At 45.4% G+C, this 20,935-nt stretch overlaps 1 protein-coding gene across 4 annotated transcripts; it reads right to left on the bottom strand.

Annotated features, from left to right (window-relative positions):
• Positions 1–919: 919 nt before the first annotated feature.
• Positions 920–8,090, bottom strand: LOC129820956 (coiled-coil domain-containing protein 93-like). 4 transcript variants are annotated; one of them, XR_008754258.1, is made up of 20 exons: positions 7,746–8,089; positions 7,448–7,561; positions 7,238–7,332; positions 7,030–7,141; positions 6,836–6,934; positions 6,617–6,673; positions 6,053–6,153; positions 5,318–5,354; positions 5,006–5,107; positions 4,850–4,900; positions 4,667–4,753; positions 4,428–4,541; positions 4,158–4,294; positions 3,976–4,057; positions 2,032–2,106; positions 1,857–1,928; positions 1,599–1,707; positions 1,432–1,514; positions 1,118–1,155; positions 955–1,004 (listed from the first exon to the last, which is right to left on the bottom strand). XR_008754258.1 is itself a non-coding variant. In XM_055878118.1 (19 exons), exons 1-18 carry the CDS (start codon positions 7,863–7,865, stop codon positions 1,130–1,132), a joined length of 1,590 nt encoding a protein of 529 aa, XP_055734093.1. In that variant the 5' UTR covers positions 7,866–8,090; the 3' UTR covers positions 920–1,004; positions 1,118–1,129. The 4 variants fall into 4 exon arrangements, 1 of the variants encoding a protein (XP_055734093.1); XM_055878118.1 differs by lacking the exon at positions 1,432–1,514 and having other exon boundaries at positions 920–1,004; positions 7,746–8,090; XR_008754259.1 differs by having other exon boundaries at positions 943–1,004; positions 1,118–1,514.
• Positions 8,091–20,935: the final 12,845 nt, after the last annotated feature.

The raw sequence follows: 20,935 nt of genomic DNA on the forward strand, positions 1-20,935 counted from the left end.
ACTGAGTACCAGCACCTCAAATGTTCTTCTGCTGGAGTTCCTGCATCTCCTAGAATATTAGCTCAAAAGTATAGAGTTCCTGCACATAAATATAAATGGTATGTAGAGAGAACATTCCTCATGTCACTGTGCAAAGGGCAGTTGATGTCCCTCTCAAGAATCTCTGCCCTGCCAGGTGTGGCATCACTATCCACATACTACAAAGCAACGTGGAATGTCAAAGCACAATACAATAGGCAGAATAAGACAATACAATGCAAGTGATCCCAAACAGAGGAGAATACATGATTCAGACAGAAAGACATACAGTCGTTGATTGACGAGATTAGTTTTTATATAACTGAGAAATTATTTTGGAGGCAGTGATTTGGGTTACGAAGCACCTTTGGCTCTCAGCTTGGATAGCAGCATTTCATTCTTACGACACTCCTGTAAGAAAGAGTATTGGATTAATAAAGCAACGTCAGTGTTTCACTTTATCAGTTTAGAAGGGAAAATGCAAAAATAATTAAAAAATATATATAAAAATGTTTTTTTTAAATTAGCTCTGGGAGACTACGGTAGAACACATTCATAAAACAGTTAACTAGTTCCGTCATGTTTTACCATACATAACCAGAATGCGGTTCTCTCTCAGGCCTCACCTCTTTGAAGTCCTTGACAGTTTTGAAGTAGAGCCTCTGTTTGTCCAGCAGCTCCAGGTACTCATCATTCAGCTGGTCTCTCCTCATCTTATTCTCCTGCTTCTTCTTCTCCATCTGTAGACCAGGAGAAGGCATCCCCAATATGCATCACACAGCACTGTCATATTTAAGTGTTTTTCACTAGGGCCAGGAGGAAAGCACCTGGCGTCTTCAGCTCAAGCTGTCATTAGGCAGCGGACGGTGAGATAAGAGAGATGGTTAGTTACTGTACTCACCTTAATGCGGCTTTGTTTGATTCCCACCACTATCTGCTCCATCTGTCTCAAGAACTGCTCCTTGGCCCCCAAAGACGCCATCGCCCTGAGCAAGACAGAAGACCACGGCTTAGACAGGAGGTAAACCTGCTGGACTCCATTACCCATAATACAAAAAGCAGGATAGGTTTATAAAGGGTAAATTGTGAAAATACTCACTGTTGGAAGTTGTCATGGATGGAATTCAGCAAGTTCACCTACAGAAACAGATCAACACGGGGTGGCAGGTAGCCTAGTGGTTAGAGCAATGGGCCAGTAACCGAAAGGTTGCTAGATCGAATCCCCAAGCTGACAAGGTAAAAATCTGTCGTTCTGCCCCTGAACAAGGCAGTTAACTCACTGTTCCTAGACCATCATTGTAAATAAGAATTTGTTCTTAACTGACTTGCCTAGTTAAATAAAATAAAAAACATGAGTAAACAAGCTGATTTCAGCTGCAATGGCTCTATGAAATTGATGCCCTCTCCTCTTACCTCCTTCTCCAGGTATACCTTCTTGTCATCTAATGTGTTATACAAGGTGAAGAACTGCTTGGTCTCTTAATGTGTTGCTGAAACTAGGGGACACACACAAAAGTAATGTTTCTTTGATGTAAGAATTTGTTAACAAATCAATAAGTGGTTGAGGCTAAGATACCTACCTTGGCCATAGAGCTCAATGAACCTCTTCTGATACTGGTTCAGTTCTTCCCTGCTCGGCACCTCGTCCATCTTCCTCTGCAGGATGGCGATCTCACGGTTCCTCCGAGCCTATCAGAGAGTAGCCCTCAGGTCATGAGCAAATAAAGGACTTGATAAGAGGACCACTATTTGCATGCTCCAAACAGAATACCTAAGTGAATTCAAATTGATTAAGGAGGAATGAATCCTGCTACAGCAGTGTGCATTGGTGCTTTTACCATCAGCAGTCTGATCTTCTGTAGCTTATCTCTGTCTGTGTTGTACTGCTTGTCGATTAGCTGACTCCTCTCCTTAGGGAGAGAGTGAGAAAGAGGGGGAAAGAAAGTCAGTCACAGTGTAACATTTATTAAACATAGACAAAAAAAGAGTTAGCTGGTCTTGGGAGTGTATTACCTTCTCGTCCTCCGTATCATCTCCTGACTCCATCTTCAGGTCCTCAATGTTCTGCTGCAGGCGAACCATCTCCTCCTGGGAAAAAATTGCACTACATGTTAGTTGTTTTTCTCTTACCAGGAAATAAGGGAATTACATCACAAATACACCTGTGAAGTAGGTCCATTTCAAACTTAAATCTAACAAGTCATATATGGACGGACTATGACAGACGAGCTAAATTACTTCTATGCTCGCTTCGAGGCAAGTAACACTGAAACATGCATGAGAGCATCAGCTGTTCCGGACGACTGTGTGATCATGCTCTCCGTAGCTGATGTGAGTAAGACCTTTAAAACAGGTCAAGGCCGCAGGGCCAGACGCATTACCAGGACGTAATGCGCTGACCAAATGGCAAGTGTCTTCACTGACATTTTCAACCTGTCCCTGAGTGAGTCTGTAATACCAACATGTTTCAAGCAGACCACCATAGTCAATGTGCCCAAGAACACTAAGGTAACCTGCCTAAATGACTACCGACCTGTAGCACTCACATCTGTAGCCATGAAGTGCTTTGAAAGGCTGGTCATGGCTCACATCAACACCATTATCCCAGAAACCCTAGCCCCACTCCAATTTGCATACCACCCCAACAGATCCACAAGATAATGAAATCTCTATTGCACTCAATACTGCCCTTTCCCACTCATCACTAAGCTAAGGACCCTGGGACTAAACACCTCCGTCTGCAACTGGATCCTGGACTTCCTGACGGGCCACCCCAGGTGGTAAGAGTAGGTAACAACACATCCACCACACTGATCCTCAACACGGGGGCCTCTCAGGGGTGCATGCTCAGTCTACCTCCTAGTACTCACCGTTCACTCATGACTGCATGGCCAGGCACAACTCCAACACCATCATCAAGTTTGCTGATGACACAACAGCGGTAGACCTGATCACTGACAACAATGACACAGCCTATGGAGTGGTCATCAGAGACCTGGCCGTCTGGTGCCAGGACAACAACCTCTCCCTCAACGTGATCAAGACAAAAGAGATGATTGTGAACTACAGGAAAAGGAGGACCGAGCACGCCCCCATTCTCATCGCTAGGGCTGTAGTGGAGCAGGTTGAGAGTTCCAAGTTCCTTGGTGTCCACATCACTAAACAAACTATCATGGTCCAAACACACTAAGACAGTTGTGAAGAGGGCACGACAAAACCTATACTCAGGAGACTGAAAAGATTTGGCATGGGTCCTCAGATCCTCAAAAGGTTATACAGCTACACCATCGAGAGCATCCTGACTGGTTGCATCACTGCCTGGTAGGGCAACTGCTCGGCAACTGACCACAGGGCACTACAGGGGGTAGTGCGTACGGCCGAGTACATCACCAGGGCCAAGGTTCCTGCCATCTAGGACCTCTATACCCGGTGGTATCAGAGGAAGGCCCTAAAAATTGTCAAAGACTCCAGCCACCCTAATCATAGACTGTTCTCTCTGCTACCGCACGGCAAGAGCTACCGGAGCGCCAAGTCTAGGTCCAAAAGGCTTCTTAACAGCTTCTACCCCAAGCCATAAGACTCCTTAACAGCTAATCAAAGGGCTACCGAGACCCCTCTTTTACGCTGCTGCTACTCTCTGGTTATCTATGCATAGTCACTTTAACTCTACCTACATGTACATATTACCTCAACTTGACTAACCGGTGCCCTTGCACCTTGACTATGTACCGGTACCCCCTGTATATAGCCTCGCTATTGTTATTTTACTGCTGCTGTTTCATTATTTGTTACTTTTTTTTTCAATTTTTTTTTTTTTACTTAACACTTATTTTTCTTAACCAACAATGCTTCAAGAAATTTAAGGGCTTGTAACTAAGCCTTTCACTGTAAGGTCTACACCTGTTGTATTCGGTGCATGTGACAAATAACATTTGATTTGAAAGTGTGCAGACTCACTCTACAATGTGTCCGGAACTCCTGCTCTTGGTGCTTCAGGTTCTCATTCATGCCTACCAGAGCCCTCAGCTTCTCCAACAGTCTGTGGCACACACAGGGAGGATGAGAAAAGTCCAAAACACCTGTATAATTTCAGAAAGAAAGAATGCCCTAATGATTTGGTCTGTATGTGCAGCACTCACCCAGTATCAGCCTGGCCCTCAGCCTCTTCCAGGGCACTCAGCTCTTTCTCCAGTCTCTCTGTCTGCTCTGTGGCCTCAATCAGTTTGCTCTTAGCTTCCACACACGCTGATTTTACCTCCAAGTGTTTGGCTTGTAGCTGAAAACACACCAAATACACATACTTTTAATTACTTCTGACAGGAAGATAAAGTGCATCATATCCTTCCATTTAAGAAATGCATGGCTATTTTACACAATGTTCTATGAAATTCATAAAGTCCAGTCGTCACCTCCTCCAACTGCTTGGTCTTCTGTTGGATCTGTTTGTTAAGAGAGGTCACTATCCTACGGTGCTGCTGGACTGGCCCGTACCGCTCTGGACGGTCCTCTGCAGACCTCTCCAACTGATGGAAATGTGTATGTGGAAACACATTTAACTACACACTGTGGCATTGACTTATTCATTAAAATATGACAAATATTTTATGATTGCAGTTAACCATTTAACCCTGCTGTGGGAGTTGCTCACCTTCCCAGCATACTCAGATGCTATCTGTTTAATCTCCTCAGACTGCAGCCCAACTATCTGTCCCACTGTGCTAGCCGTTAGCCTCCCCTGTATTGATGTTACATATTAAATCAAATAACTTTACACAGTAATCAACCACACAGTAAAGGCACTGGCAAAGAGAAGAACTAAAGCCATGCCTACCTCCTCAGTCGCCATGGCAGCCATGCTGGTCATCAGTGTTTTGATGCACAGCTGAGAGGATATATCACAAAGAGTCAGGGACATCATCACAAAGAGGGATGCATTTCTGTAGTATTGGACATGAGGCTACGGTTAGGTTTAGTGATGTGACCTCACCTCCTCCGCTGCCTGCAGGTCCTCCTCCTCCTGCGACCCCTCTGTAATCCCTGGGGGTGTGGCCTGAGAGCCTGGCATCAACAAGGCTTTCCGTTCCTCTGCCTGTAGGGAACAGGGGGATACCATCTTTCATCGTGGTTTCACTTTCTACTATAGCTACAGTTCACAGAACACCTATGATCCACCCTGTAATATTGGTTGTAATGATCGACCTCCTGTCCCTGTCTTCATCATTCTGTAGTTATAGGCTTTGAATTCATATAATGCTACAATTAACTTGACAAATATGACAGTAATTTCAATAAATCTCACCTGGTCCTGTTTTGTCTGCTTGCTGAATCCATACCGTCTAAAACACAGGCGTAATAAGTACTTAAATCACTGTTAGGCACAGGAGGTTGGTGGCACCTTAATTGGGGAAGACAGGCATGTGAAAATGGCTAGAGCGTTATAGTGGAAAGGTATCAACAACATCAAACACATGGTTTCCATGTGTTTGATGCCATTCCATTTGCTCCGTTTCAGCCATTATTATGAGCCGTCCTCCCCTCAACAGCTGTAAGGATACTGGTACATGAAAGGAACACATAACACATGTATGCACACACTAACCCACTCCATGCTTTTTTTGAAGTTTTGTACCCTCTTCTGTATTGAAACACACACACACAACAAGCATTCATGTGAAACACTCCTTGCAGTGAATGAGACCATTTACATACTTACAGAAGGTAATCTGACATTCTAATATAAGGATGGATGAGACACAGGAAAAGAATAGGAAAATGAAAGGAACACAATTGTCAAATGGGATGAGATCACATTGGTTCTGATTCTCAATGACAAGGTAAAGATCTATCGTTCTGCCCCTGAACAAGGCAATTAACCCACTGTTCCTAGGCCGTCATTGTAAATAAGAATTTATTCTTAACTGACCCACCAAGTTAAATAAAGGTAAAAACATTTTTTTTTTTTTAAATGTGAACATGTAACATGGACTGTGGAGAAAGTTGGATATGGAGAGATGGAGAGAGACAGGCAGCCTACCTTCCGTACTCCAATAGAGTGGAGTGAACCCTGGACTCCTCGTCCAGCAGCGCTCCTGCCTCAACCTGTCTCTTGTATTTCCTATGAGGTTTATACACTTCCTGTCAATACCAGAGGAGAAAAACAACATGCTGTGTGGTTTTAAAGTTTCTATACTATTACAAGGGGGGCCTTTAAATCAAATAAAATTTCATTTGTCACATGCTACGTAAACAACAGGTGTAGACTATTTTTATTTAACTAGGCAAGTCAGTTAAGAACAAATTCACATTTACAATGACGGCCTACACCGGCCAAACCTGGACGACGCTGGACCAATTGTGCCCCGCCCTATGGGACTCCCAATCACGGCCGGTTGTGATACAGACCTGGAGACAAACCGTATCGAGTCGAATCGATGAGGTAATTGCGGTAGATATGTATATATAAGCAGAATTGGTCAGAAGCCTGTAAAACGACTGCTATCCACTGCAGCACCATCTTTATGCCATCTATATTGTAAAGGCTCATGGAATAATTTGACCCAGACATGGCATGACAGCTTCATGTCAGGGAGTCACTCACCAATACATCTAGGACTGCTTTCACAACCTTTTCCTTCCTCTGGAGGAAGTCTTCATCCTAGGATGGAGGGACAATACAGGGTACATAAGACAGGGGTTTATTCAATGAAAAGTTCAAAACATTGCACTTTGAACATTGAACATTGCAGCACAAATGTAATGAGTAGAGTTGGAATTGAATATCCCTGCCATGGAGCCACCCTACAATAACAGCACTCACCTCAGGAAAGCTGTGTGTCTTCTGGAACTGAGAGACAGAATAGGCTCTCACATAGTCTCCCATCTCCTCCCTCGTCTCTATGGCCCTCTTCACCAGCCACTGAAGATCATACAACACAGGCAATGAATCAGACATGAGGTCACAAACCAAGTGTGATACTCTATTACAAAACTCTAATGTCTAGGAATACACACCTGTGTCACTGGAAATATATGGATGAAATCCAGCCCTTGGATCTGATGGGGCTCCAGGTGATGAGGGCACTTCATTTTGGGCAGAACAGACACAATCTTCTCTGTGAGAGCTCTGCAAAGAGATACACAAGTTCATCCAACATCAGTTACACTGGTCCAGCAACATCACTAACAGTAAACAAAATAATGCTATATGTTAGCTACTTACATTTTCTGTCCAATAGTTGAATTCTCCTGGAACAGCAGATTCACATCAATGTCAAAGTTACATGTTGTGATGCACCATGTCATCCCTCCAACCACCTATAAAAATACATGGTTCAGGGAATGGAATTAGAAAGGGTAGCAAGGAGATGGTAAACTAGGAATCAAAAGCCTGCAGAGCTTCAGGAGGTTTGTAATGTAAGTCGGTTCTCACCTTGTCAAAAGGTCCCAGTCCTTTTATTCGGGCTCTGAAATATCCAGCAGCAAGCAGAAGTTCCAGGATTTCTGCTAGCCTGACACTCTGCTCCTCGTCCTCCCTTGTTTCAACCTGCAAGCCACAGTTGCTAACATCAGTTGCTTTATTTAGCAAACTGCGAATTCGCTAACTTAGCCCCAGTAGGTATCTAGCCAAGTGGCAAACCCAGAAATGTTTACATTACAATGTTGTGTTGTTATATTATGACAGAAACCGCACCATATTAGGAAAAATGACAGACTAAAAATGATGTTACCTGAATAAGATTGCCCTCTTGATCATATGGAGCTCCTATTTTCGAACTTGTTCTCGCTCTGTGGAAAACAGACGTGGCCGCCATGTTGGACTGTGGTGTGTAGTTACATGACGAAAGCATATGACTTTGGTCTTAATTCTTGAAAAATTGTGCGTTCAGGATGTAGCTGTAATCTTTATACAAAAAGTAAGCTAACCTCACTTAGATGTCGACTGCAACACGGCCACTGTCGAGTGATGGGAGTCGATAAAGTGATTATTGAGTTAACATTTAGAAAAACAAAAGGGAACAATGTTGCATGTGAATCGCTGCAGCGGTTCTAAACGTTGCAATTCCACTTTTGTCCACTGGAGAGAGCTCTAATGCCACTACAGATTATATGGAAAGGCTGACATGATGAAGCTCTAGGTCTGAAGCCTTTCCAACATCATTGCATCTTTCATTTCAACAGGGTTGTCAGTATTCCTAGAGACAAATAAATCATGCACGTTGTGATTAATGATCCTCAGTTGTTGAAGTCATGTAAGGAACCAGGACCATCAAGTACACATCCTGTCCAATGATCCTGCCATAGGCCTATAATGCAAACCATCAGTTTGTCACACAAAACGTAAAATCTATTTGGTGTGTGTGTGTGTGTGTGTGTGTGTGTGTGTGTGTGTGTGTGTGTGTGTGTGTGTGTGTGTGTGTGTGTGTGTGTGTGTGTGTGTGTGTGTGTGTGTGTGTGTGTGTGTCATCAACCATAAGCTGCTCTCAGATCCAGTGTTCATCTGTCATGGGGAGATATTCTCAATAGGGCAAAAGTGTGTCCTCTCCTCGACTCATCTGTCCTCCTTTCCAACGTGACCCCGAAAACCGTTAAGTGGTTGCCATATGTAGGAGAGCATCAATTAGTTAATAGGTGAACAGAGAGTAGTTTGCTCCTTTCCTCGACTGCCTTCTTCTGGCAGAGGATGCTCCAGTGTATCCTACATGGAAGAGTTTTAAAATCCGCAACAAACCCTTTGAAACATATATTTTCTCAGAGGTGAAAAGCATGCACATATTTAAAAACAATATGCTACGTATATTTTTATCCATAAAATGTCTAGCACAACTAACTAGATGTATTTAGGATCTAGGATTTTAAAAAAAATAGGATTTAAATCATAATTTACCTGATGGGATGCTAGAGGAGTGTGTGTGTGTGTGAGAGAGAGAGAGAGAGAGAGAGAGAGAGAGAGAGAGAGAGAGAGAGAGAGAGAGAGAGAGAGAGAGAGAGAGAGAGAGAGAGAGAGAAAGCGAGAGAGAGAGAAAGAGAGAGAGACACTAGAACGCTCCCATTTAACAACTTGAGTTTTTGAATTCCTTCTGCCTTTGTCTTCAGTATGCTTTTTGTTACAAAGAATAGATTTACCATATTTATAAATAATACTGCGCCATTGTATAAAAGAACAGCCATTACAGAGCGGGTTAGACCTTCACATAGGTGTGAGTGCTTTGGCAGGCACCTGATGTCTCTGTATTTCACATGAAGAAAGCTAAGATAACTGAGCTAAACGACTATCGCCCCATAGCACTCACTTCCGTCATCATGAAGTGCTTTGAGAGACTAGTCAAGGATCATATCACCTCCACCCTACCTGACACCCTAGACCCACTCCAATTTGCTTACCGCCACAATAGGTCCACAGACGACGCAATCGCAATCACACTGCACACTGCACACTGCCCTAACCCATCTGGACAAGAGGAATACCTATGTAAGAATGCTGTTCATCGACTACAGCTCAGCATTTAACACCATAGTACCCTCCAAACCCGTCATTAAGCTCGAGACCCTGGATCTCGACCCCGCTCTGTGCAACTGGGTCCTAGACTTTCTGACAGGCCGCCCCCAGGTGGTGAGGGTAGGTAACAACATCTCCACTTCACTGATCATCAACACTGGGTTCCCACAAGGGTGCGTTCTCAGCCCTCTCCTGTACTCCCTGCTCACCCATGACTGCGTGGCCATGCACGCCTCTAACTCAATCATCAAGTTTGCAGATGACACTACAGTGGTAGGCTTGATTACCAACAACAACGATACGGCCTGCAGGGAGGAGGTGAGGGCCACGGAGTGTGGTGTCAAGAAAATAACCTCACACTCAATGTCAACAAAACAAAGGAGATGACCGTGGACTTCAGGAAACAGCAGAGGGAGCACTATCCACATCGACGAGACAGTAGTGGAGAAGGTGGAAAGTTTTAAGTTCCTCGGCGTACACATCACGGACAAACTGAAATGTTCCACCCACACAGACAGCATGGTGAAGAAGGCGCAACAGCGCTTCTTCAACCTCAGGAGGCTGAAGAAATGTGGCTTGTCACCGAAAACACTCACAAACTTTTACAGAAGCACAGTCGAGAGCATCCTGTCGGGCTGTATCACCGCCTGGTACGGCAACTACCCCGCCCACAACCGTAAGGCTCTTCAGAGGGTAGTGAGGTCTGTACAACGCATCACCGGGGGAAAACTACCTGCCCTCCAGGACACCTACACCACCCGATGTCACAAGAAGGCCAAAAAGATCATCAAGGACAACAACCAACAGAGCCACTGCCTGTTCACCCCGCTATCATCCAGAAGGCGAGGTCAGTACAGGTGCATCACAGCTGGGACCGAGAGACTGAAAAACAGCTTCTATCTCAAGGCCATCAGACTGTTAAACAGCCATCACTAACATTGAGTGGCTGCTGCCAACATACTGACTCAAATCTCTAGCCACTTTAATAATAAAAAATTGGATGTAATAAATGTGTCACTAGTCACTTTAAACAATGCCACTTTATATAATGTTTACATACCGTACATTACTCATCTCATATGTATATACTGTACTCTATACCATCTACTGCATCTTGACTATGCCGCACGGCCATCACTCATCCATATATTTATATGTACATATTCTTATTCATTCCTTTACACTTGTGTGTATAATGTAGTTGTTGTGAAATTGTTAAATTACTTGTTAGATATTACTGCACGGTCGGAACTAGAAGCACAAGCATTTCACTACACTCGCATTAACATCTGCTAACCATGTGTATGTGACCAATAAAATTTGATTTGATTTGATTTGATGGACACTATTAAAGTGGAGGATCCCATAATGGAATATGCATCAGTGCAGGTAATAGTAGTCAGGTTGAGCACCCAGGAGGCAGTGGAGGGTTCCATTAGAGACTCACAGTTCCTAAATCAGTAATGCTCTCTCACTCTCTCTCTCTCTGTCTCCCTCTCCCCTATCTCTCTCTCTCTGAGTGTGTATTGAACTGCCTCTTTCAGGTAATTACCACAGCTTCATAAACTCTCTACTCCTCGGCCTCCTCAACAATGAAAAGAGACCTAGTCCTTGGACATATCAATGCCCACCCAGCTGAAACCATTACACAGTGGCTCTCACTCAAGCATAAGAGGCTTACAACAGAACATCACCTGACAACAGGTGTATAGACTGAAGCCATGTCAAAACAGGGTTTTGGGCTATAGGTTTTTGTTATATGTTGAAGCCATATTGCAAGTTATTTATAACAGAATAGGCTAAAGGTTTTTCTTAGGGTGATTACAATATTATTATTGCAATATTATAGCTTACTGTGACCACTATTGTATCATATATATATATATACAGTTTAAGTTGGAAGTTTACATACACTAATGTTGGAGTCAGGGGCTAGGCCCCTTTTTTCTCAATTTCCGCCTGAATGACGTGCCCAAAGTAAACTGCCTGTTGTTCAGGCCATGAAGCCAGGATATGCAGGTTTGTAGAAAAGTTAAAATAATGTAGGAGAATGTAACACAATAGATATGGTAGGAGAAAATCCAAAGAAAAACCAACCAGACTTCTTTTTTTGAGAGAGACCATGCTCTTACAAAGGAAAGTATAAGAAAATACTGGAAATTAGCTCCCTGGATGCAATTCCTATGGCTTCCACAGGGTGTCAGCAGTCCATGTTCAAGGTTTCAGGCTTGTAACTTTAAAAACGAAGAAGAAATATCAGTTTTAGTACAGGGACACAGTCTTGGAAATTCGTGTTTGGCGCGCCATGAAGAAGGAACGCACCTGCTAAAATCAGTTTCCTATTGAACATACCGCTTTCCATAAGAAATATTCTAGATTTATTACATTTTAGGGTATCTGAGGAGTAAATAGAAACTTATTTTGACTTGATGAAACAAAGTTTAGGGGTAGATTTTTGGATTCCTTTCCCTGCATGTTGAAAGAGTGGATTACTCAAATTGATGGCGCCAACTAAACAGACTTTTTGGGATATAAAGAAGGATTTTATCTAACAAAAGGACACTACATTTTATAGCTGGGACACTTTGGATGACAAATCAGAGGAAGATTTTCAAAAAGTAAGTGAATATTTAATCGCTATTTGTGAATTTATCTAACCTGTGCTGGTGGAAAAATATTTTGATTTGGGGTGCCGTCCTCAAACAATCAAACAATAGCATGCTTTCGCTGTAATAGCTACTGTAAATCGGACAGTGCAGTTAGATGAACAAGAATTTAAGCTTTCAACCGATATAAGACATTTACATTTACCTAAATGTTTAATATCCATAATTTTAATAAGTATTTATTTGAATTGTGCGCCCTCCAGTTTCACCGGAAGTTGTCCCGCTAGCAGGACGCCTAGCCCTAAGAAGTTTTAAAACTCGTTTTTCAACCACTCCACAAATTTCTTGTTAACAAACTATAGTTTTGGCAAGTCGGTTAGGACATCTACTTTGTGCATGACACAAGTACATTTTCCAACAATTGCTTACAGACAGATTATTTCACTTATAATTCACTGAATCACAATTCCAGTGGGTCAGAAGTTTACATACACTAAGTTGACTGTGCCTTTAAACAGCTTGGAAAATTCCAGAAAATTATGTCATGGCTTTAGAAGCTTCTGATAGGCTAATTGACATCATTTGATTCAATTGGAGGTGTACCTGTGGATGTATTTCAAGGCCTACCTTCAAACTCAGTGCCTCTTTGCTTGACATCATGGGAAAATCAAAAGAAATCAGCCAAGACCTCAGAAAAAAGATTGTAGACCTCCACAAGTCTGGTTCATCCTTGGGAGCAATTTCCAAATCCCTGAAGGTACCACGTTCATCTGTACAAACAATAGTACGCAAGTATATAACCATGGGACCACGCAGCCGTCATACTGTCACGTTCCTGACCTATTTCTGTTAGTTTGTTTTATGTGTTAGTTGGTCAGGACGTGAGTTTGGGTGGGCATTCTATGTTTTCTGTTTCTATGTTGGTTTAAGGGTTGCCTGGTATGGCTCTTAATTAGAGGCAGGTGTTTGGCGTTTTCCTCTAATTGAGAGTCATATTTAGGTAGGTTGTTTCACAGTGTTCGTTGTGGGTGGTTGTCTCCTGTGTCAGTGTTTGTCGCACCATACGGGACTGTTCGGTTTGTTTGTACATCGTTCTTTTTGTGTAGTCTATTTTTCCCTGTTCGTGCGTTCTTCGTGTTTCATGTAAGTTCGTCGTCCAGGTCTGTCTACATCATTTTGTTGTTTTGTAATATATCAAGTGTTCTTCGTGTGTTTAGTTCGTCTTGTAAATAAATCATTATGTCTTCACAACCCGCTGCGCCTTGGTCGAATCACTACTCCTCCTCTTCTTATGAAGAGGAGGAGGAACACCGTTACAGAACCACCCACCAAACCCAGATCAACCAGCGGGTTAATGGACAGCAACGACAGCGCACGAAGCAGGATTTATGGTCTTGGGAGGAGATCATGGAAGGAAAGGGACCATGGGCTAAAGTGGAGGTGAATCGCCGCCCATGGGAACAGCTGGAGGCAGCTCGGAGAGCGGAGGAGACCGGAGAGAGGAACCTGCGTTATGAGGGGACGCATCTAGCACGGAAGCCCGAAAAGCCCGTGAGTACTACCCAAAAATTTCTTGGGGGGTGGCTAAGAGGTAGTGGGCCGAGGGCAGGTAGGAGACCTGCGCCCACTTCCCAGGCTAACCGTGGAGAGCGGGAGTACGGGCAGACACCGTGTTACGCAGTAGAGTGCACGGTGTCTCCTGTACGTGTGCATAGCCCGGTGCGGGTTATTCCACCTCCCCGCACTGGTAGAGCTAGATTGAGCATTGAGCCAAGTGCCATGAAGCCGGCTCTACATATCTGGCCACCAGTACGTCTCCTTGGGCCGGCTTATGTGGCACCAGCCTTACGCATGGTGTCCCCGGTTCGCCTACATAGCCCGGTGCCGGTTATTCCACCTCCCCGCACTGGTCGGGCGACGGGGAACATTCAGCCAGGTAAGGTTGGGCAGGCTCAGTGTTCAAGGGAGCCAATACGCCTGCACGGTCCGGTATTTCCGGCGCTACCTCCCCGCCCCAGCCCAGTATCACCAGTGCCTACACCACGCACCAGGCTTCCAGTGCGTTTTCAGAGCCCTGTTCCTCCTCCACGCACTCTTCCTATGGTGCGTGTCTCCAGCCCAGTGCCTCCAGTTCCGGCACCACGCACTAAGTCACCTGTGCGTTTCCAGAGCCCTGTACGCACTGTTCCTTCTCTCCGCACTCGCCCTGATGTGCGTGCCCTCAGCCCGGTACCTCCAGTTCCGGTACCACGCACCAGGCCTATAGTGCGCATTGAGAGTCCAGTGTGTCCTGTTGTTGTTCCCCGCACTAGCCTGAAGGTGTGTGTCCTTAGCCCGGTACCTCCAGTTCCGGTACCACGCACCAGGCCTACAGTGCGTCTCATCCGGCCAGAGCCATCCGTCTCACCAGCGCCATCTGAGCCATCCGTCTGCCCAGTGCCATCCGAGCCATCCGTCTGCCCAGTGCCGTCTGAGCCATCCGTCTGCCCAGTGCCGTCTGAGCCATCCGTCTGCCCAGTGCCGTCTGAGCCATCCGTCTGCCCAGTGCCGTCTGAGCCATCCGTCTGCCCAGTGCCGTCTGAGCCATCCGTCTGCCCAGTGCCGTCTGAGCCATCCGTCTGCCCAGTGCCGTCTGAGCCATCCGTCTGCCCAGTGCCGTCTGAGCCATCCGTCTGCCCAGTGCCGTCTGAGCCATCCGTCTGCCCAGTGCCGTCTGAGCCTTCCGTCTGTCCCGAGCCATTAGAGCCGCCCGTCTGTCCCGAGCCGTCAGAGCCGTTAGTCAGTCAGGAGCCGCTAGAGCCATTCGTCAGTCAGGATCTGCCAGAGCCGCCAACCAGACTGGATCTGCCAGAGCCGCCAACCAGACTGGATCTGCCAGAGCCGCCAACCAGACTGGATCTGCCAGAGCCGCCAACCAGACTGGATCTGCCAGAGCCGCCAACCAGACTGGATCTGCCAGAGCCGCCAGCCAGACTGGATCTGCCAGAGCCGCCAGCCAGACTGGATCTGCCAGAGCCGTCAGCCAGCCATGAGCGTCCAGAGCCGTCAGCCAGCCATGAGCGTCCAGAGCCGTCAGCCAGCCATGAGCGTCCAGAGCCGTCAGCCAGCCATGAGCGTCCAGAGCCGTCAGCCAGCCATGAGCGTCCAGAGCCGTCAGCCAGCCATGAGCGTCCAGAGCCGTCAGCCAGGCCGGAGCTGCCAGTAATCCAGAACTGCCCCTCAGTCCAGAGCTGTCTCTCTGTCCGGAGCTGTCTTTCAGTCCGGAGTTGCCCCTCTATCCTGAGCTATCTATCTATCCTGAGCTACCTCTCTATCTCGACCTACCTCGCTGTCCTGAGCTACCTTGTCTTGGTGTTGCCCCTTATATTAGGTGGGTGGAGAAAGAGGGTGGTCATTCTAAGGGGGAGATGTAAGCTGGGTTTGACTATGGTGGGGTGGGGACCTCGTCCTGAGCCTGAGCCACCACCGTGGTCAGATGCCCACCCAGACCCTCCCCTAAACTTTGTGCTGGTGCGCCCGGAGTTCGCACCTTAAGGGGGGGGGGGGTTATGTCACGTTCCTGACCTATTTCTGTTAGTTTGTTTTATGTGTTAGTTGGTCAGGACGTGAGTTTGGGTGGGCATTCTATGTTTTCTGTTTCTATGTTGGTTTAAGGGTTGCCTGGTATGGCTCTCAATTAGAGGCAGGTGTTTGGCGTTTTCCTCTAATTGAGAGTCATATTTAGGTAGGTTGTTTCACAGTGTTCTTTGTGGGTGGTTGTCTCCTGTGTCAGTGTTTGTCGCACCATACGGGACTGTTCGGTTTGCTTGTACATCGTTCTTTTTGTGTAGTCTATTTTTCCCTGTTCGTGCGTTCTTCGTGTTTCATGTAAGTTCGTCGTCCAGGTCTGTCTACATCGTTTTGTTGTTTTGTAATTTATCAAGTGTTCTTCGTGTGTTTAGTTCGTCTTGTAAATAAATCATTATGTCTTCACAACCCGCTGCGCCTTGGTCGAATCACTACTCCTCCTCTTCTTATGAAGAGGAGGAGGAACACCGTTACACATACCACTCAGGAAAGAGACGCGTTCTGTCTCCTAGAGATGAACGTACTTTGGTGCAAAAAGTGCAAATCAATCCCAGAACAACAGCAAAGGACCTTGTGAAGATGTTGGTGGAAATGGGTACAAATGCATCTACACTACTCAAAAAAATAAAGGGAACACTTAAACAACACAATGTAACTCCAAGTCAATCACACTTCTGTGAAATCAAACTGTCCACTTAGGAAGCAACACTGATTGACAATAAATTTCACATGCTGTTGTGCAAATGGAATAGACAAAAGGTGGAAATTATAGGCAATTAGTAAGACACCCCCAAAAAAGGAATGGTTCTGCAGGTGGTGATCACAGACCACTTCTCAGTTCCTATGCTTCCTGGCTGATGTTTTGGTCGCTTTTGAATGCTGGCGGTGCTTTCACTCTAGTGGTAGCATGAGCCGGAGTCTACAACCCACACAAGTGGCTCAGGTAGTGCAGTTCATCCAGGATGGCACGTCAATGTGAGCTGTGGCAAAAAGGTTTGCTGTGTCTGTCAGCGTAGTGTCCAGAGCATTGCGGCCCTACCAGGAGACAGGCCAGTACATCAGGAGACGTGGAGGAGGCCGTAGGAGGGCAACAACCCAGCAGCAGGACCGCTACCTCCGCCTTTGAGCAAGGAGGTGCACTGCCAGAACCCTGCAAAATGACCTCCAGCAGGCCACAAATGAGAAGAAGAAGAAGCGTCCTCTCACTGTCAACTGCGTTTATTTTCAGCGAACATAACAAAATTCAACAACTGAGACATAAACTGAACAAGTTCCACAGACATGTGACTAACAGAAATGGAAATGTGTCCCTGAACAACGGGGGGACAAAATCAAAAGTAACAGTCAGTATCTGGTCTGGCCACCAGCTGCATTAAGTACTGATGTGCATCTCCTCCTCATGGGCTGCACCAGATTTGCCAGTTCTTTTTTTTTCTCTCTTTTTTTCTTTTTTTAATAATTTTTATCCCATTTTCTCCCCAATTTTCGTGGTATCCAATCGCTAGTAATTACTACCTTGTCTCATCGCAACAACTCCCGTACGGGCTCGGGAGAGACGAAGGTCGAAAGCCATGCGTCTTCCGAAGCACAACCCAACCAGCCGTACTGCTTCTTAACACAGCGCGCCTCCAACCCGGAAGCCAGCCGCACCAATGTGTCGGAGGAAACACCGTGTACCTGGCCCCCTTGGTTGACGCGCACTGCGCCCGGCCCGCCACAGGAGTCGCTGGAGCGCGATGAGACAAGGATATCCCTACCGGCCAAACCCTCCCTACCCCGGACGACGCTATGCCAATTGTGCGTCGCCCCACGGACCTCCCGGTCGCGGCCGGCTGCGACAGAGCCTGGGCGCGAACCCAGAGACTCTGGTGGCGCAGTTAGCACTGCGATGCAGTGCCCTAGACCACTGCGCCACCCGGGAGGCCTGATTTGCCAGTTCTTGTTGTGAGATTTTACCCCACTCTTCCACCAAGGCACCTGCAAGTTCCCAGACACTTCTGGGGGGAATGGCCCTAGCCCTCACCCTCCGATCCAACAGGTCCCAGACGTGCTCAATGGGATTGAGATCTGGGCTCTTCGCTGGCCATGGCAAAACACTGACATTCCTGTCTTGCAGGAAATCACACACAGAACGAGCAGTATGGCTGGTGGCATTGTCATGCTGGAGGGTCATGTCAGGATGATTTTTACGAATGATCTTTGAAAGACAGGGTCCTGAAAAGGTATGTTTCTTATTTTGCTGAGTTTGGTATACTATTACCTTAACTGTAATGAAAACAGAAGACATTCACAATGGTGTACTACATATGATATAAAGCCTGTTTCATAGAAGTCTTTCCTGTTTGCCCGTGATCCAAGGCCCTCTCCGCACTGACAGTTGTAAGATTAATGTGGTTAGGTGATAACCTGCTCATGCGCACCAAATTAAATCAATGGAACAAATTTCCCTCCTAATTAAGATGGAAATTTGTGTCAGTTGTAACCTTGCTGAGCACTAATTATGTACAAATGATTTGTCATCTGTTTGGTCCTGAATAGCAATGGTCTCACCTCACTGATAGCCGTGGCCGCAGTAAGAGATGGCTGCTCATTAACACTAACAGTTTGTGCTACAGAGGAGCAGCCAATGAGAACATATGCACTGAATCTCCCTCCTTTCAATTCACCTATATTGGATGCGTAACTGAGTTTCACTGGGCTCGGCTCCGACGTATTTCTCTTTCCTGAATGAAAATAAAGTGTCTGCTGACTGAAATTTTTTGATGAGTGTTTCTCGGTTTGTAATTGATGATGAATCCCATGTAGACCATTTCAAATTTAGAGTGCCCTGATTATACCTGTATGATGACTGATAAATATACTGTAGGGGTAAATAAACATCCTCATATAGCACTCCTCATATATTGTCTTCTCTTTCCTCCCAGTAGAAACAATGGGTTCCGTTAAGCACATCTGAGTTTGTGCATTTGACTTGATAGGCTGACCAGGCCAGTTCTATGATGGTGCCAGTAGATGGTGCAATAGGTTAAGATTGACGGTGAGCAAGTGGGGTATAAAATGCAGTTGGGCTAAAAATGGCAAAACACGCAGCGCTCTGTGCAATGGTGTAACTGGTGTATTCCATTCTATTTCCCTGCTTTAGAGCTACATGGGAAAATACATTTCAATGGGAGCCAACAGTGATTAGCATTAGAATCCTGGTCCTCTTGGGGGTGAGGACACACTGGCCAATCTGTAATCAGCGTTCCACAGACTTGCTCACAAGGGATATGGCGTGCTTTGTCATTATCATTCAAGATGCCACACACATGCTGGTATTGGTGCTTCCGTGTGGCCAGCTAAATTACATTAGCATTTTACCTCATACTCTTAAGAATTTTCATAGACAATGATGAACTAGTAGACTACCCTCTGTTTCTAAAGCTCCAGCATATATATTATTTTCCATACTGTGTTTCTTTCTCATTTATTTTGAATTATAGACATAAGTATGTGTCCCTATGTGCCTGAATGCTGTGCTCCTTAAATTTCACATGGAATGTCTAATCATGCAATTATGGACCATTTGACTTTCCATTATTACTCATTGAGCAATACCATGAATATGACGGTTGGTATTTTACTGTTGCATTAAATGCCAATATACTTTCTGAGGGAGGTACTTGCATGGTTCTTTATTAATTATTGGCTTATCTTCTGATTGGCCATCCTCTGCTGCTGTAAACACAACACATTACAGATGTTCATGCAGATTCACAGCATGTCAGTCAGGCAGAGAGAGACAATAAATATGTCAAGCCCTGCTGATACACCATGTGAGCCCTGCGGACCAGGGGGCACGCTAGAACGTGCAAACAGATGTGCGTTAGTGGAATTTCAAATAAGACATTTCATTAATATTATGAGTTTATGTTAGAAAACTATTCTTAATTCTATATGGCATTTAGACAACAGCTTTATAAGTGATTGAAGACTACCACTGTTGTCCGCAACAGAAATGACACGCAACGGCATAAAAAATGTTACAGGTATTTATTGGTCATGATGTACAGGCAGCCCCAGTGAAACACATACTCAGCCATTTTCCTTTGTTGCCCTCAGTGGTTTTTAGTTTTAAATAACACCTCTGAGAGGCTGAGAGTTCCAGTGGCACTGCAAAACGCATCTATTATCCCTGTCTGGGGATTGGTGGGCAAGTCAGAGAGGGGAGGGGTTTAGGGGTTAATTAGAGACAACAGAAAGGTCAGGGGACCTATTATGTGTGAGCTGAGACCTGTAACGGGCCAATAGGGGTTGACTTTAACTAGAGCACACCTCACCCTGTACCTTCCCCATCAGTCACATTTATACCAGGGTTGTGTCTGACTGGGACACACGGGGCTGGTAATGAAAAGGCCCTTAACATTGAGCCAGTCAGGATGATGAATTGGGTCCCTGACCATTTTCTCTTAGTGCCAGGGGGCCTCCAAATAGCCCTTGACAACTAATTGAAACCCCTTCTGTATCCTGCCTGTACCTAGCAGGCTCCCTCCATCACTCTGATTATTAGGGTTAAGGACATCTCCCCGGGGATTGTTGGTACTGCTGTAGTGGATGGGATTTGCAGTGTCCCAATTGAATCCAGAAAACCCAAGGTGATAACAGTTCTAAATGAATTCACCACCACTATTCTTCTTCTCCTCTTCTATGTGATTTTACGTCCTAGCCATCCAGTGTAAATGGATACTAAGGCGTTTTCACTGGTGTGTTGGGAAGTAGTTTAGTGACAGTTCATCCTACTGTATGTCAGAAGAAATGGAAATATCCCTTAATAGTTCAACTATCTCTGTGCCAAATAATTCAAAAGGCTTTTGTGTCCCTCAAAAGTACAGCTGCCCAATATCCCTGTCCTGCTTCTCACTGTATACTCAAACAAAAATGTAATCCCATTCTCTCTCCTGTCATCTTTCATTCATGATGGCTGAATGGCTTCCCTTAAAGTCTCTTACCACTGTTCAGTCAAGACATTCCTTTTGCTCCAGCATGTGGTCTACTAGGCTTATGCTATGTAGGTGAGGCAGTCACAGTGTGGAGTAGATCACAGATAATCCCCATTCCCATTTCCACCTGATTTGGTATTCAGTATTCAGACTTTTGCCTTCTCAAAGTCTTACAGACCATTCACACTCTCTCAGCCTATTAGGATTTATTGTTATGTTTACAGCAACTCTGGATTTCATCCAATGGATAGACCAAAAATTACAATAGG

Source organism: Salvelinus fontinalis, chromosome 23 (genome assembly GCF_029448725.1).
Source record: "Salvelinus fontinalis isolate EN_2023a chromosome 23, ASM2944872v1, whole genome shotgun sequence".
Classification (NCBI taxonomy): Eukaryota; Metazoa; Chordata; class Actinopteri; order Salmoniformes; family Salmonidae; genus Salvelinus; species Salvelinus fontinalis.